The sequence below is a fragment of the Triturus cristatus genome, chromosome 2_1, assembly GCF_964204655.1.
Source record: "Triturus cristatus chromosome 2_1, aTriCri1.1, whole genome shotgun sequence".
Classification (NCBI taxonomy): domain Eukaryota; kingdom Metazoa; phylum Chordata; class Amphibia; order Caudata; family Salamandridae; genus Triturus; species Triturus cristatus.
Genome location: NC_140581.1, coordinates 438,603,739 through 438,618,972, shown reverse-complemented (window position 1 = coordinate 438,618,972; position 15,234 = coordinate 438,603,739). Strand labels below are relative to the sequence as shown.

The 15,234-nt window shown below is 46.4% G+C and overlaps 1 protein-coding gene across 1 annotated transcript in view; it reads right to left on the bottom strand.

The window, feature by feature from the left end:
• Nucleotides 1-3,505: 3,505 nt before the first annotated feature.
• The window catches only part of LOC146865427 (uncharacterized), a 52,804-nt gene continuing 41,075 nt past the window's right edge, over nucleotides 3,506-15,234 (bottom strand). Inside the window, exon 5 of the mRNA XM_085632165.1 lies at nucleotides 3,506-10,701. Within this exon, the coding sequence (XP_085488291.1) occupies nucleotides 10,446-10,701 (256 nt within the window). The 3' untranslated portion in view covers nucleotides 3,506-10,445. The remainder of the gene's footprint in view (nucleotides 10,702-15,234) is intronic.

Here is a 15,234-nt window from a genome sequence, read left to right as displayed (position 1 = left end):
GAAGCATTACAGGAGATGTTAAATAAAATGTGTTCTGCCCTTAGATATCCCTCTGAGCCAAGGTTGTCAGTCAAATAATCTCGATAAATAATTGCAATACCCGCCACAGGTGTTGCACTTCTGATCAATATATGTAATTTTACATCCTGGAGCAACTGCTCTGTAGATCTCTGGTGAAGACGTTTCTTAAACTGAATTAGAGTCAAAAAGAGAATGACTAGGTGGTGATCAAAGTTGAAATGATGTACCTCATCACAATGTTTCACCAGGGATCTAATGTTCAATAGGGTGGCCAGCAAACCATTATGACATGCTGTCATGCATGCGGGTAAGACAGCAGTTCTTCCAAGAACGTATCAGAGAATTGTTCAGAGAGATAGCAATTATTACGTTACCCTAACAAAGACATGGTAGGAGCCCATATTAGTAAAAGTAGCCTTGCAGGTACCAAGCTTGTGCAATCTACTGGAATCTGCAACTGAGAGGGGAGTCAGCGAGAGAGGCTCATTGCTTTGAGCCTGCTGTCAGGTAGGCTTGCACAGGCTTATGTATTTTACACATAATTACTGACTTTATATTGAAAATCTAAAAAAACGTTTACTTGTGATGTAGGGTTTATGAAAACTTTCCTGATGGGCAAGGTGTTAGACTCCAGCTTTGATCAGTATAAGCTCCAACTGCTAACAGCCAGGGCATCACTCAGACAAAAAGAGTTCATCATCTGTTAGGGGAGGCATTTACATCCCCCTGAAGATGGCTGATTGTCATAGTAAAGCAAAAGGAAGATGAGAAGATGTGAGTTGGCGCTGCTGCAGTACCCAGGATTTGGCTCACTTCAAGGAAGTGCAAATGGAACAATTTATCAGGACTGGCCCGAGTTCTGGATTTGGCTCAGGAATAGCTTCCAGAATCCAGCTGAATCTCATTCTGTAGAGATACTGAATGCATTGCTTAACTAGACTAATTGGAATCAGTGATATACACAGCATTCGTATCAACTTTTTCAGAATAATAATTCAGAATGCCTGTCTTTCTTATTACAGATATTTGTTAAGAAAAACATCCAGTTCAGATCATCCCAGTTTCAGCACAAAAATACATCATAAAGCGCTAAAGGGACCACCTTAGCAATTGCTGATGGGATAGGGTCTCATTGCTTGCCCACAGACCCCCACCCCTTGCAGTACAGTACACATAAGCCCACCTAACTCTGGAACAAAGTTGAAAGGGCAGAGAAAGCTGTCATTGGTGCAAAACGGGATTCTTGGCCTGTAATGCTTTAGCATTCATCTGCTGGCTGTGGGCTAAGGCAGTTTTGGATACCTGAATGGCTGTGGGGTCAAAGTAGTGCTTTTGATGCACGCCAAATAAACGTTCTGATGAACTACAATGTCGTTTAAGAATGGTTGAAGGGGTGTTCAGAACTGCAAAGGTTCCACAGTAAGAAAGGGTCATGAACCAGTTCAGTCTGCTCACCACGCAGGCATGAAAGGCATTAGCCCAGGCTTAACTAGTTATGAAAACATGGTGGTATTCCAGAAAATTTCTGATCTCTTAGGAAGATTACCAGAGTCCCAAAAAGTTCCTTCAGTGTTCCTGCCAACGATTCAGGAGGAGAGGTCCCTGTGGCAGGGGATTGGGGAAAACCTAAGTGACTTTTGGACCTAAAGGGACTAGGTTCAAATAGGCTATAGAATAGAGTTTAGTTCAACCCCATGCAACATCATTCCCACTATATATACATATGTGGGTAAGATGGCAGATCTTGCAAGGAAGTATCAGGGAATTGTTCAGAGAAATGGCAATTACATTACCCTAACAAATGCATGGTGTATATGATTGTGTCTTCCTGATACTGAAGGCATAGAGAGACTTCAGGATTATAAGCAATCTCAAGAAAGTCAACGTATTTGTATGTACTGTGCATTTCAAAATGAATTTAGACTTTCATATGAATCATTCCACTAGGTCGATCAGAGCGGTTCTTGGCCTCACTGGATCTGAGACTGCAAGCCTTCACATCCCCAATCCTAGAGAACTAACAGTGGTTCCTCTCTTTTGCCACCCAAGGTTTGGATTTCCAAGTTCAGGTTCTACTGTTTGGCCTGAAACCTGGTCTAAATGTCTCTGTGAGTGACAGAGTTGCAGAGCTTCCTTATCAGTTTGAGGTAGTCGTAGCCGACACCTTGTCAGCATCTCCATTGGTGCCAGATTTTGAACCGATCTGGGTGCCATGTTTCTCCCAGAAGTAAGAGCTCTAAATCCCTTGTCTCTGGGAGAGAACTGAGCTTTGCCAAGGAGATGGCACTGACGCTGCTTCTGTAATATATAGTGAGTCATTGTCAACAATTAATCCTACTATTACCATGTTCTAATGGTGTTCTATTACTGCTTATTTCCCTTTACACACTATTTATTTCAGGTGTTCAGTGAAAGCGCTGGCCTGAGGTATTATGTGTTCAACATGAGAGGGTTTTGGCCCTTAATCAGGAAGGCTAGGCCAAATGTAACTAGCACACAGCAACACACATGCCAATACTTATGTAAATTAGTCATCACTCCACATGATCACACATGACACTTGATGTGACTGTAAATCGTAATTTTATTCATTTCATTCATACAAAGGTTCACAGAAGAATCACAGCATTAATATGGATCAAGTTTAGAAATACTCACTGTCTGGCTGCGGCCCGACTAAGGTTACTTTTTGTTTTGTTAAACCCAGTGCTCAATGTGTAAAACATTAAGTGCCAGGGCTCCAACCAGGAGGCCACTGCAGCTTGCACCACCCATCGCCCCTATCATCGCTGCCAAAACAACTACTGGCCATCTCTCTCCCCTGCAGGTGCGACAGTTCAGATTATTCCAGGTCCCCAAAGCTAAAGGAATGGCTGGGCGGCAGGTATGAGCACTATTTTAATTCATATCGTATTCCTAAACACACGTTGTTCAGCTCATCTCTAAATTAGATGAGCAGCGCCACTATGTGGTAGACTGTTCTATGCATGGTGTTGACAAATAGGTGCAGGTGCCAAGTACCGGAAAACAATAAGGTACAGGAAAGGACAGGCTCAAATTAAGCACTGGTTAAAACAATATCCTATTTCAATCTGCAGGGCGATGTTTATCTGTCTCTTATTGTAAAGGAACTTGCTTATAAAATACAGAACTCGCGCTTATCATTTGTTTTTGTAATGTTGAATCTGTTGTCTATGTTGTGTCTATGACTTGGACAACAATGTAGTTTGTGGCGTTGGATATTGGAATACAACATTTATGAAAACATTTTCACAAACAAATGGAAAAAGTGAAAGAAAAAATTGAATACAATTATGATTTACGGTCCCTTCAAGTGTCATGTGGGATCATGTGATGACTAACTGACATCAGTATTGGCATGTGTGCTGGCCTGTGGTATTACGTGAAGCGAACAGTGATTCTGCCACAAGTTTACTTAACAAAAAATGTAACTTCAAAGTTACCTATCCCTTTACTCGCTAGGGATATCACAAATGCTTCTCCAAAAATTGTCCAAACACATGATGATAGTACATAGCACAAATTAATTAATTAAAAACTTTGAAGTTACAAGTAAACTTGTGGCAGAAGCACTGTTCGCTTCACGTGATTGTCCCCGGGTTCTGCGCGATACTGGGTATCCCCATTGATTAATACTGGCCTGTGGTATTATGCACGCTGTACCATATTTTTGGAGCTGGTACCTGGGCATGTGAGCTTGGTTACCCCTATCTTCCTTCATAGAGTCATATCCCATCTGGCTACTTCCTGTTTGTGGTTCTGGAGTTTGGGAAAGCTCCGTGATCTCTCCTGCTCCGCTGGTGGGCGGAATTTGCGCAATCGCGTTACGCAAATCTCCGCGAAACGGCAAAAAATCTCCGCGAACACGCAGAAGTTCCGCGTTGCTTGTTCGCGATACTTTTTTCCTGTTCGCGATCGCTGTTTGCGTGCTCGGGGTGAAATATCTCACGAACACGCATATTGAGAACGCGAACAAGCAAAAAATTTCGCGAAGTCGCGGAACGCAGATTTTTGGGCAATTTCGCGTTCTCCGTGGAACGCGAAATTACCCAAATTCCGCGAGCGGAGCGGAATTTGACGCCCAGGCGTATGGAACGCACACTCCTCCCTTACCAGAGTGTGTTTTTTTATGTAGAATGAAGGCAAGAACAGGGTTCCTCAGCACCATACAATTCTTATTAGACATATTTGTCACACTTGTCCTATAAATACTTCACCTAAACAGATAGGAGAGATTGCAACGTATGTGGGCATGTCATTTATATGACGGTCCTGGCACTATTGTCCATATAGGGTCGCCACATATCCTTGACCTCTTGCCGTTTGTAGCTCTCATCCTGCATCAGTTACTTCCTCACTGGTACATTACACAGTCAGTGATGGCTTTGGAGATGGATGTCACTTCCGTTCTTTCTTGGTGGTTGCAACTGACGATGTTGCTGCCCATGTGACTTGTGAGTGATTTCCTGTGCCAAGATGTACATAATGCTACCTCTGGAATATTTGACACCAGGTCACCAAAAAAATTTTTCTCCATGAGGCCTTTTCTCCAAGCCAAATGTTACTATTCGGCACCGGGGAAATGCCTTGGAACGGAAAAGCCACAGCTTTCCTATGAGTACATCCGGAAAACTGTGACTGACATAGCTTTTCCAGCACAAGCTGGGACAGTTTATTGTTTACACAACAAAAATAAATACAAAAATAAAAGTACACTCAGATGGGAGAGGACATTTCCAACATAATTTTACTTTTTTTTTGACACGGTCACAGGGTCCGAGTCACAAAAAGCCATGCAATTACACCTTTAGACATACTCCTACACATGGCTGTACATGTATGATTTTTTTGAATTCACAAACATTCCCAGTAGTATGCCTGAATAGCAGTCCCCGTGGGCACTGGGGAAAATTCTTCTATATATTTTCTCCACAAGGAATAAAAAATTCTCTGTCCGAGACCTCTTACTGCGGCCCACAGTTTGGGAGTGTTCTGTTCCTGCTTTCACTCTGGAACAGGAGTTACTCCAGCCTTTTGCTGCGGTAAATTGGCAACTGCTCCATGAAAGGGACAGAGAGGTGTTTGTGAATGCCAACATGAACACAAGTTATTGAGTGTCCATAAAATTTCAAGGCAAACCATGCCTGGTTTCACCCACTTTCTGCTTTACTTGTGTTGCGTTTACTACCACTGCCATGGAAGGGTTCCGGTATTGTAAGCCCCCTTGCTGCGGGGCTCGGGGCGCGCTGGCCTTGACGCGCGTGCACATAAATTGGAAACCACACTCCGTTCCCAGTTGGGTGCCAACTGCCTATCCAAGGCACGCCCCCTTTATTTTTCGTTGCGCGCTCCGCCCGTCGGCATGAGCGCGTGGGTGCAACATATCCAGTCGCAACCCTGACAGAGCGCTAGACCGCTCAATCATTACATCCCATCCCAACTTAGTCCCTGTCCCTTTTGGTGGGAGCCCACCGTCTCCTTACTTGGCATACGCAGTCCTTCAGGCGGGAGCTGGGTCTGGGGTTTTCTCCAGGAGCTGGGTCTGGGGTTTTCTTTCAGTCTGTACCTGGGGTGACCACCTCGAGTGCCAATTCAGGAATCTGGTGGTTCGGGTGCCATTGCCTTAGCTTCATCGTAGCTTGGCGTCGTTGGTCCTGCTTCTTGGCATGCTTCCCTGGGCGTCGCATTGCTCGTTGGTGGCACAGCGTTCATGGGGGCTTCCTCTTGCTCTGTATCATTGCTTTCTCCGGTGTCCTGGACACTGTCGGATTGCATGTTGGAAAGAGGGTTGGGTACTCGTTTAAACCAAGAGATGTTGCGGGTCACGTTCTCTCCTTCTTTCTCTACTGTTATCTTGGTCCCTTTTGCACTGACCACTGTCCAGTGGCCCGGCTCGTACCTTGTTTGGAACTTTCCTCCTGGTCTCCGATCTTTCATTATCACTGTGTCCCCTCTTCGCATTTCTTGGGGTGCCGCCCTCCTGCTTTGGCTGGGGGTGAGATTTTTCCTCTCTCTCTGCTCGAGGGTGTCTTCCTCACTGTATTGAGACGGGGTCCACCCTGGGCGCATAGGGAGGGTGTCACGGCGGGCTCCATTGAACATCAGCGCCCATGGTATACAGCATGTGGTGCTGTGAGGGGTGCTTCTATATTCTCGGAGGAATAGCTGGAGGTGACGCTCAGGGTCTGCGTTTTCTGCCACGACAATCCACAGGGTTTTGTTGAGGGTCCTCATGAACCTCTCAACCTCTCCGTTGGCTTGCGGCCATTGTGGGGTGATGCGGCGATGATGTATGCCGTAGTGCTGCATGAAGTCGTAGAATTCGTTCCCCTGAAACGGATGCCCATTGTCGCTCTTGATTTCCTCTGGGCACCCGAACATTGCGAAGGTCTTCTCGAGCACTGGGGCAACCCGGGAGAATGCGGTGGGGCTGACGACTTCTACCAGGGGATACTTGGACTAGCTGTCGATATTGACCATGATAGCTCGGCCATTGGGAAAACTCCCGAAGTCGATGTTCACCTTCTCCCACAGGTCTTTCCCATGCTTTCGTCTGGACTGGTGCTGGTCTTTCCGAGGCGCTGGTTAATTGGCAGGCTGGGCATCTTCTCATGGCCTCCTCCACCTGGACCTCGAGGCCGGGAAACCACAACTTTTCTCGCATCCGAGCCTTCATTTTTTCCACTCCTTGGTGTCCTTCGTGAGCCAGCTGGGTTGCCTGATGTTGCAGGGCCGCCAGTACACCAATTTGGGACCCTCTTAGCAGAATTCCTCCTTGAGTTACTCTCAGTTCGTTCCTGATCCTCCACATCTTCATGAGGCACTCCCTCTACGGTCTGGCCCAAACATTGGCCGATTGCAAGAACTGGTGCCAGCGTCCCCCTTGGACGGCTGCGCGTACTTTGGTGATTATGGGATCATTTTCCACCGCAGTGGCAATGTCCTCCAGCGTCCAGCGTCAGGGCTTTTGGGCACCTGATGGTTGAGATCATGTTCAAGTGGGCTTCAAGCGCCTTGACGTCTGCCTCCTCATTCTGGTCTTCTTGGGGGTGGGTGTGTTGCTGAACACCTGAACAGCGGCACCAATGGCTGGTGGTCGGTAATAACCCTGAATGGCTGGCGGCAGACATACAAATGAAAGTGACGGCATGCCCAGCGGATAGCCAGGGCTTCCTTCTCAATCTGGGCGTAACATCTTTCTGTGGGTGAAAGCGCTATGCTGGCATACGCCAGAGCCGCCCATCTGCTCCTGGGTCAGCACTGCCCCGAGGCCTACGGGGCTGGCATCAACTAGTATCTCCGTCTGCTTGGCAGGGTCAAAATAAACCAGGATGGTGTGGTATTGATCTTTTGGAAAGCTGTTTCTTCCGGGGTTCCCCACTTCCACATGGTGTCTGCTCGGATGAGGATCCGGAGTGGTTCCGCAATGGTGGCCAGGTCCGGGATGATTCAGCCACCATACGTGGCCATCCCGAGGAAGCTTCATACTTCAGACACTGTCACAGGGGCTGGGGCGTCCTTGATCGCTTGGGACTTCCGTGGGTCCACTTGGATGCCTTCCTGATTGAATAGGTATCCCAAAAACTTCATCTGTTTTTGGAAAAAGAGGCACTTCTCTCAGTGTAGGGTGACGCCATGGTCTAGCAGCCGCTTTAGTGTAGCCCTCAGGTGGCGATAGTGCTCGTCCGCGGTTTCAGAGTAGATGAGGATGTCATCACTCACGTTCAGCACTCCTGGCAGGCCGGATTGGATCTCCCTTACAGTGTCCTGGAACACCTCGGCTGCCGATGATATTCTGAAATTGAGGCGTTTGTATCTTCTCAGCCCAAGGTGGGTACTGAACGTGGTGATGTAGCGGCTTTCTTTGTCTAAGACCAGCTGATGATAGCCTGAGTTCAGGTCCAATTTTGAAAACCAACGGGATCCGTTGACATCGGCCACAATGTCATCCATCATTGGTGTGGTGTGATATTCGCGCCGGATGGCTTTGTTGGGGAGGCGCATGTCTATACATAGCCGGATCTTTCCTGGCTGCCGGGGCTTCTCGGCTATCACCATGGGTGATACCCATGGTGTGGGCCCAGAGACCTCCTCGACGACCCCTTGGTCTTCTAGCTTTTGCAGCTCTTGTTCCACAAGTGGCCTGAGGTGGAAAGGAATCCTACTGTGTCATAATGCTGTAGGTGTGACTGACGGGTCAATATGTAGCTTTCTTGATCAGTCCCAGCCCTTGGTGAATTGGGCTAACAGCTCTTTGGTCTGGTTCGCTTGTACACTCCTCGCGAACACTACCAACCCCAGATCTTCTGCAGCGTGGCTGCTCAGTAGAGTGTCGGCCTCTTGATTGATGACGTGAATGTCAGACGTGATCTCGTGGTCTTCAGCATATATCGGCGCTGTCAACTTGCCGCGGAGGTGCAGAGGTGAGTCCCTTCCATATGCAAATATCTTCATCTTGGACGGTCTGAGCTCTGGTTTTGGACTCAGCCGGTTATATTGCTAGATCCCCATGACATTTGCCGACGCGCCGGTGTCGATCACTGCGCTTACTTCCGATCCGGCGATTTTTACTGTGCATGTGGGCTGCAGCCTTCTTCTTTTCTTCACTGCCTGTGTGAATGACACTAAGTATGTTTCCCCTTCGTCATCCTCAGTCGAGGAGTCTTCTGCTCGGTGGGTTGTCCGTACACTCTTTCCTATCCCTTGGGAGAACGCAAGGGACATACTCGACAGCTGTCTTACGAGCTTTCACATGGGCCTGGCTCCTATTCTATCCTTGCGCGGGCCCCTTCGTCTGCACACGAATGCAAAATGGTTTGTGATGCTGCAGTTGGTGCATGTCTTACCCCAGGCATGGCACGCATGTGGTGGATGCTCTTAGTGCCCCCAGCACCCACACTGGCCTCTCTGGGTCTGGGGCAAGAGGTCCCGTGGCCTGCTCCTTTTGTCTTACATCATGACGGCATCGGCTCGCTCCGCTTTGATGGTCGCGCTCTTCTCGGTGGTACGTGTTAGCGCCAGGTCCATTTCATCTGCCCTTGCTGCCGTCAGGTCGTGTGACCTGGCCATGACCAGTATGCCGTTCAGGGGTATGTTAATCTGCCTTAGTATGAGTCCCTGCAGTACTTTGCTGCCTGCTCCCTGGATGAGTTGGGCTCGAATCTCCTCCGCGGCCCTTTAGTCGATGAGATGCATGCTTGCCAGTTCCCTGAGTCTTGTGTGGAACGCGTCGATGGATTCTCCTTCCCTCTGTCTGACCTGTTGCAACTTGAATCTCTCATAGTCTGGTTTCAGCTGCGGGTCGAAATGTGCATTGAGCGCAGCCACCGCTGCGTCGTAATCGGTTGGGCCGCTTGTGATCGGGAGGTGTTTGAATAGCAGGTAGACCTCCTCCCCCGCATAGTGGAGCTGGAGAGACTGCCTCACCGCTCCGTCCATTTCCCTGGTGGCTATGAAATAATTTTCTAGCCGACCCAGCCACGTTTTCCACCTGGGGAATGCCATTGTGGGGTCCGCAGCTTCGCTGAATGGGGGCAGCACGCCTGTGGGTGCATGTTGAGTGACGACTCGGACTGGCGTCTGGTTCCTATTGGGGTTATCTCCCACCTTCTTTCATTTCTCGGGGGTCACAACTGCTGGTGCTGTGCTGCACTATGCGCAGTGTAGTGCTGTCGTGCCTCTAGTGTGCGCACCCCTAGGTCTGGCTCCCGTTGTCCTGCGATGCTACAGGGTCAATCCTGGCACCTTACTTGTTTTTAAATATCACTCTGCTGTCTGTCTTTATAGTGCTGATGTACTTGTGCCCATTCTCCTTCTGACAGAGCGCTAGACCACTCAATCATTACAGGTATTAGTAAAACCATGTATGCCAGCCAGGAATTCATTTAGTGGAGCTATTTTTGACTATAAACATGGGTTACGGCCATAAATGTCTTTGTGAATGGGGCTCCCCTGTTTCTGTTTACGCCTCTTCTTTAACAGCAGCTCTTTGCCAAAACCCAGATCTGGCCATGTACTAATGAACAGAAAATCCCAACAACACAAACCTAGCTTTTTATTTTGCTGATTGCCAGAGAGATTTTAGTTGATACCTCCTCTTTGGTATTCACTCCTCTAATCATTTATAGAATAGAGTTACCCTCCTGACATATAGGGCACCAAAGATTGCAGAGTAACAATCATTTTCTTGAGTTGTAGGCAAAATGCACATTTTGTAATTGAATGTTTATGTTTATATCCACACTTTCACATATGAATACGTATACAAATAACCGCTTTATCCAAAAAAGCATATTTCGTAACTTGAAAATAAGGAATACATTCCAGAAAATCTATCAAAACATTTCTTTTTCTTCTAACATATATACAAGGCATAATGCTGTGTGGTTTTTCTACTTTAGAATTTAGCGAAACATAAGTGCCAAGTGAGTCCTTCTTTGGGGTGCATGGGCGCTTCCAGGCAAGAAATCCACGCTGAGTCCTAAGTCCTTTACAGTCACCTTAGACCTGGCTGTTCCCTCCAGTCTTGTGATCAGGGCTTGCAGCTCACTGTTGAGGTTTTTCAGCTCTTCGTTTTCTCTCCTTGTGATCTCGTGTTCGTTTAATGCTAGATCTCTCTGCCATCGGACAAAGGCAATTTTTTCTTCAAGTTGCTTCAGGCTACAGAAGAGCAGAATTGATTATAGTAGTTCAGGCAGTTGGTGATAAGTTATAGAAGAGCTGCTACTCAAACAAGAATTATGCGTAAGCTGCTGCTGTTTGTTATAAAATATACACCTACATCGTCCATCTGATCTCAGCGGGCAGATTCGTTATACCGGTTCAATTTACATGTACAGATGGCTTGGCTTACTCGTGCAAAATATTCACAAAATGTTAATTTGCAATAATAAATCAGTTTACTCACAAGTAACATCATAGCTAATGGTGTAATATTACATATGTTTAAATTTACTTCCAGGGGTGGCAGTGGCCACTTGTAAGGATTATTCTTTTTGCGGGGGGGGGCATGACTACTCACCTCAAGGAATAATCACAACCCTTGTCAGGGGGAAATCTCAAAGTCACAAAATTATCCCGAGCTCAGCCCCCTGTTAGATATGGCACAGAGCAGAAGGGCTTAGCTAAGGACAATGAGTAAAGTATTTATGCAATACCAAAATGGTAATAAAGGAAAAAATCAAAACAATAAAAATCCCAAACCGAAATAGAACAATAGAGTAACATTTAATAAACAAAATAACGCTAATCTGACAAAAATACAATAAGGGGAACCGTAGATATGGATTTTTAGGTCTCGCCAAGGCAGCACTTGCGCCATCTCTTTGAGACATGCTGTATTCAAGTATAGACTTGAAGCTCTACCCACTCTCCACCCATATTTGAATGGGCTGCTGTAACTGTCCTTTGTAGATGTAGGCTTTTGATTTGTTTATAGACTTATTAGTCCCTCCTTAGTACCTCCCTCTTTCCCTTGTTACATCCCAATAGGACTGACCTTTTTACATGTGTTGTTGCTCAGTATGTTTAATTTACAGTCTGTCAGCACTATTTTCTTAAATGACTTCTCCTGCCTGTCGTTGCAGGCAGGACATGCTCTCCTGCAACTGCTTGTTTTTTTGTACCTGTGGGGCACGCTTTATGTTTTACCGCTTCTAAGGCGCAAAAGAAGTGTCATGACGCGCAGGGCCATCATGTACCTCCTCTGCTTCTCCTTTCAGCCCAGAACAGCATCATTCTTATTGCCCCTTTCCAGTGTTTCTCCCTGCAATGACTCTGACTCCTCTCACCCACCTCTCTTCCTTTGTAGTATGCTTTTTGTTGCCTCCTACTAAATGTCTGTTCCCTCTGTAGCATCTTATTGATCATCGTCTCCTCTCCTCTTCTCTTCAAGGCTTCCCTTTTCAGGCTGCAACTCTATAAGCAGGTGCAAAAACAACAGTTGATGGACAGAATGCAGAACAATGTCATACATTCACCCCAGTACAGAGATCTGGGCCTAAATCCATCGTTTTTTTGCTAACCATGCCATTCCAGTTTGAACCCAGCCATATGCAAATCAGTCTTGACCCTGTGCCTCATGGGAACAGTCCAGCCCGAACTGCCAAGCCAGGTCCTCCCTGGACTGGAACCAAGCATCCTAGGACCGGTTTCGGGGTTTCACCCCTCTTCAGCCAGGATAGCTATGGAGAGCACGGGGCTCACGTCTGAGCATACCCGTCCCACTCAGGGTGACAAATGCAAAAACAACAGTTGATGGACAGAATGCAGAACAATGTCATACATTCACCCCAGTACAGAGATCTGGGCCTAAATCCATCGTTTTTTTGCTCACCATGCCATTCCAGTTTGAACCCAGCCATATGCAAATCAGTCTTGACCCTGTTTCCCATGGGAACAGTCCAGCCCAAACTGCCAAGCCAGGTCTTCCCTGGACTGAAAAAAAGCATCCTAGGGCCAGTTTCGGGGTTTTACCCCTCATCAGCCAGGCTAGCGTACCTCAAGTGGCATGGAGAGTACAGGACCCATGTCTGGGCATACCCGTCCCACTCGGAGCCAAAAGAACAAATGATGGACAGAATGCTGAACAATGTCATACATTCACCCCAGTACAGAGATCTGGGCCTAAATCCATTGTTTTTTTGCTCTCCAAAACTGGGGTGGCATGGTGAGCAAAAGAATGTTGAATTTAACCCATCTCTCTTGACTGAGGGTGAATATTTTGATTTGTTCCGCATTCCGTCCATCACTTGTGTGTCTTTTGCTTTCTCGCCCTTAGTGCACCGGGTACTGGGGTGAATGTATGACATTGTTCTGCATTCTGTCCATCAATTGTTGTTTTTGCACTCTATAAGCAGGAGCACAAAAACATCAATGGGCAAGGTCTGAACCCGCGGTCACACTGCACACAATACATTTTTAGGCTATTTTAGTCACTTTGAAGCCTTGGCCAGCGGTTCTATGTGAAGCTGAAAGTGGAGAATTTCACATGCAGCTCTGCTTGCGGCAGAGGGGGAGGGGGCGGAGGGCAGCAGGCTTGCGTTACACGGGCCGTTCCCAGACGAAGCCAAGGCACAGCTAAGGAGGGAAAGCAGGCTGATACTGAATTGAGCAGTAGGAGGTTACCGAGGCAATGTCTGCTGGTGGTAAAGAAGGTGTTTCAAGGAAATTGCTACAGCCCAAAAACAAATACAAGGACGTTCCTTGCATACAACAATGCACAATGAGTGGGAAGAATTAATTTAACATCAGAGAGGGTGAAACAAAAAGTGCGAGACATAACAGTGGCAGAAAGCAGCAGTCTAAGGTTGTTCATTATGTATCCGCATGCAACAAGGTACACAGACACCTACATTATTTTTAAGCTTGTTTACCTAAGATTCCTGGGCAAAAACAGTTCAACCGACTTCCTTACTAAGTCAGGATTTGCTTACATACATACGGTCGAGTCATGCACAAGAGTATGCCATAAGCACCATAATAGGCAGGGACCTAACCTCAGCTTATATGACGAGAAGCTTACTCTGTCCCCTGAGTGTGTCAAAATCAGATGCAGCTGTTTTAAGTCCCAGTAACATGTACAGCAACTTGAGCACCAAGTGGTTGGCACTGACCTGTGCAGGAGTGGACATGTGTCCCAATTAAGTATAGACAAGAATATGTGCTCACAGTTGTAGTCCTCATAACTTGTACCACATTTATTACTACATCAAACGTGTCCCGTTTTACAAACAGTTCAACACCAGCCATAGCCAAACTGAACCAATAGATATGCAACATTATATAGACTCTGCCTACAGGTGATAACCAGCAACCCTTCTTTCTACATCCTCCGATTTGATGTTATATCAAAAGCCCCCAATCCACTACATCCCTCAACCCCTGCATACATATGACTTCAAATAATAACAACTGTTCCTCTTCCCTTCACCCTATCCTTACCCACCATCCTCTGCATGCCTTATGGTCTGAGTATAGCCTACTGTGAAGCATGCCTGTTCACCTAACTCCACTATATTTCTGCATACTGGCCACACATCTCCTCAAATCACAAACTCACCTGTGTGACCATTCACTGCAATCTAACAATATCTACTCTCTGCCAGATTACTTGCTCATCTCTCTTTGCTCTCTGGGGGCAGAAGACTAACCCCAATAATCAACAAATACTAATAATCACTAAAAGAAATAACCAACCATGGGTTTCTGGAGTACTATGCTACCCACCACAAAGCACTTCAACAACTTGACAGGTGTAGTAAGCGCTGTATAAATGCAATTACAAAACAACACAGAGGCACTCAATATAACACACACTCAGTGATTCCAAGCATTGCAATCACGAGTGCAGAAACATTACACAAGACCATCTACCATCCTAAATACACAAAGCCACTTCTTAAGTGTACAGTAAAAAGCTTTCAGGGGAAAGAAAAGAAATAATGCCTTCAAAAATGAAGCCAAAGATGCCTAAAATGTTTGGCACTCAAATGTGTCCAACCGAATCCCTGAATGTAGCATGCAAAACATCTGTAATCATTGACACCAACATTTGTGAGAGGCAAATAGAGAACAACATGTAGAGTAAAACCATGCAGTACTTCAGGACCGTAAAAAACATAACATTTTCTTTGGTGCTAAAGCATTGAAAACCTGCCAGGGGTGGATAAACATGTACTTTGTACTTATAGTCCTCGCTTACCAGAAGCAAGACTGGCAGTAAAAGAGGCGCAGTAACTGGCAGCCTTGCTTCTTGTAAGCAATGACAAGAAGTACAACATGCGTGTTTACACACCGCTTGCAGGTTTTCCAAACATAAATAAAAGGCATTGTCACTTACAATGTCGTTAGCTCAATCTCTTGCACATGTGAAACCTATAGCATTGCTGATGCTCGTTACTGTTTTAAGTAGGAATAGCGCCAAGAAGCATAAAGCCAATGGTCACTGTAGACTGGAACTTAGGTGCAATTTAATGCTGAATACAATGGAGCGTGGGTCTGGTATACCAACCAGAAATGTTCTGGTCAAAGGATTTACCTTTTGACTATAGTCTTTCAAGTCCCAATCCACCACAGAAGTTCACTTCTAAACCGCCCAGGACCTCAGTGGAGGCACTTAGAGACTCACAGGGTGTTAAGCTTAGGGCAAACAGCGGTATCCGGTACAGGTCCAGATGCCACTGGTAAGCTTGG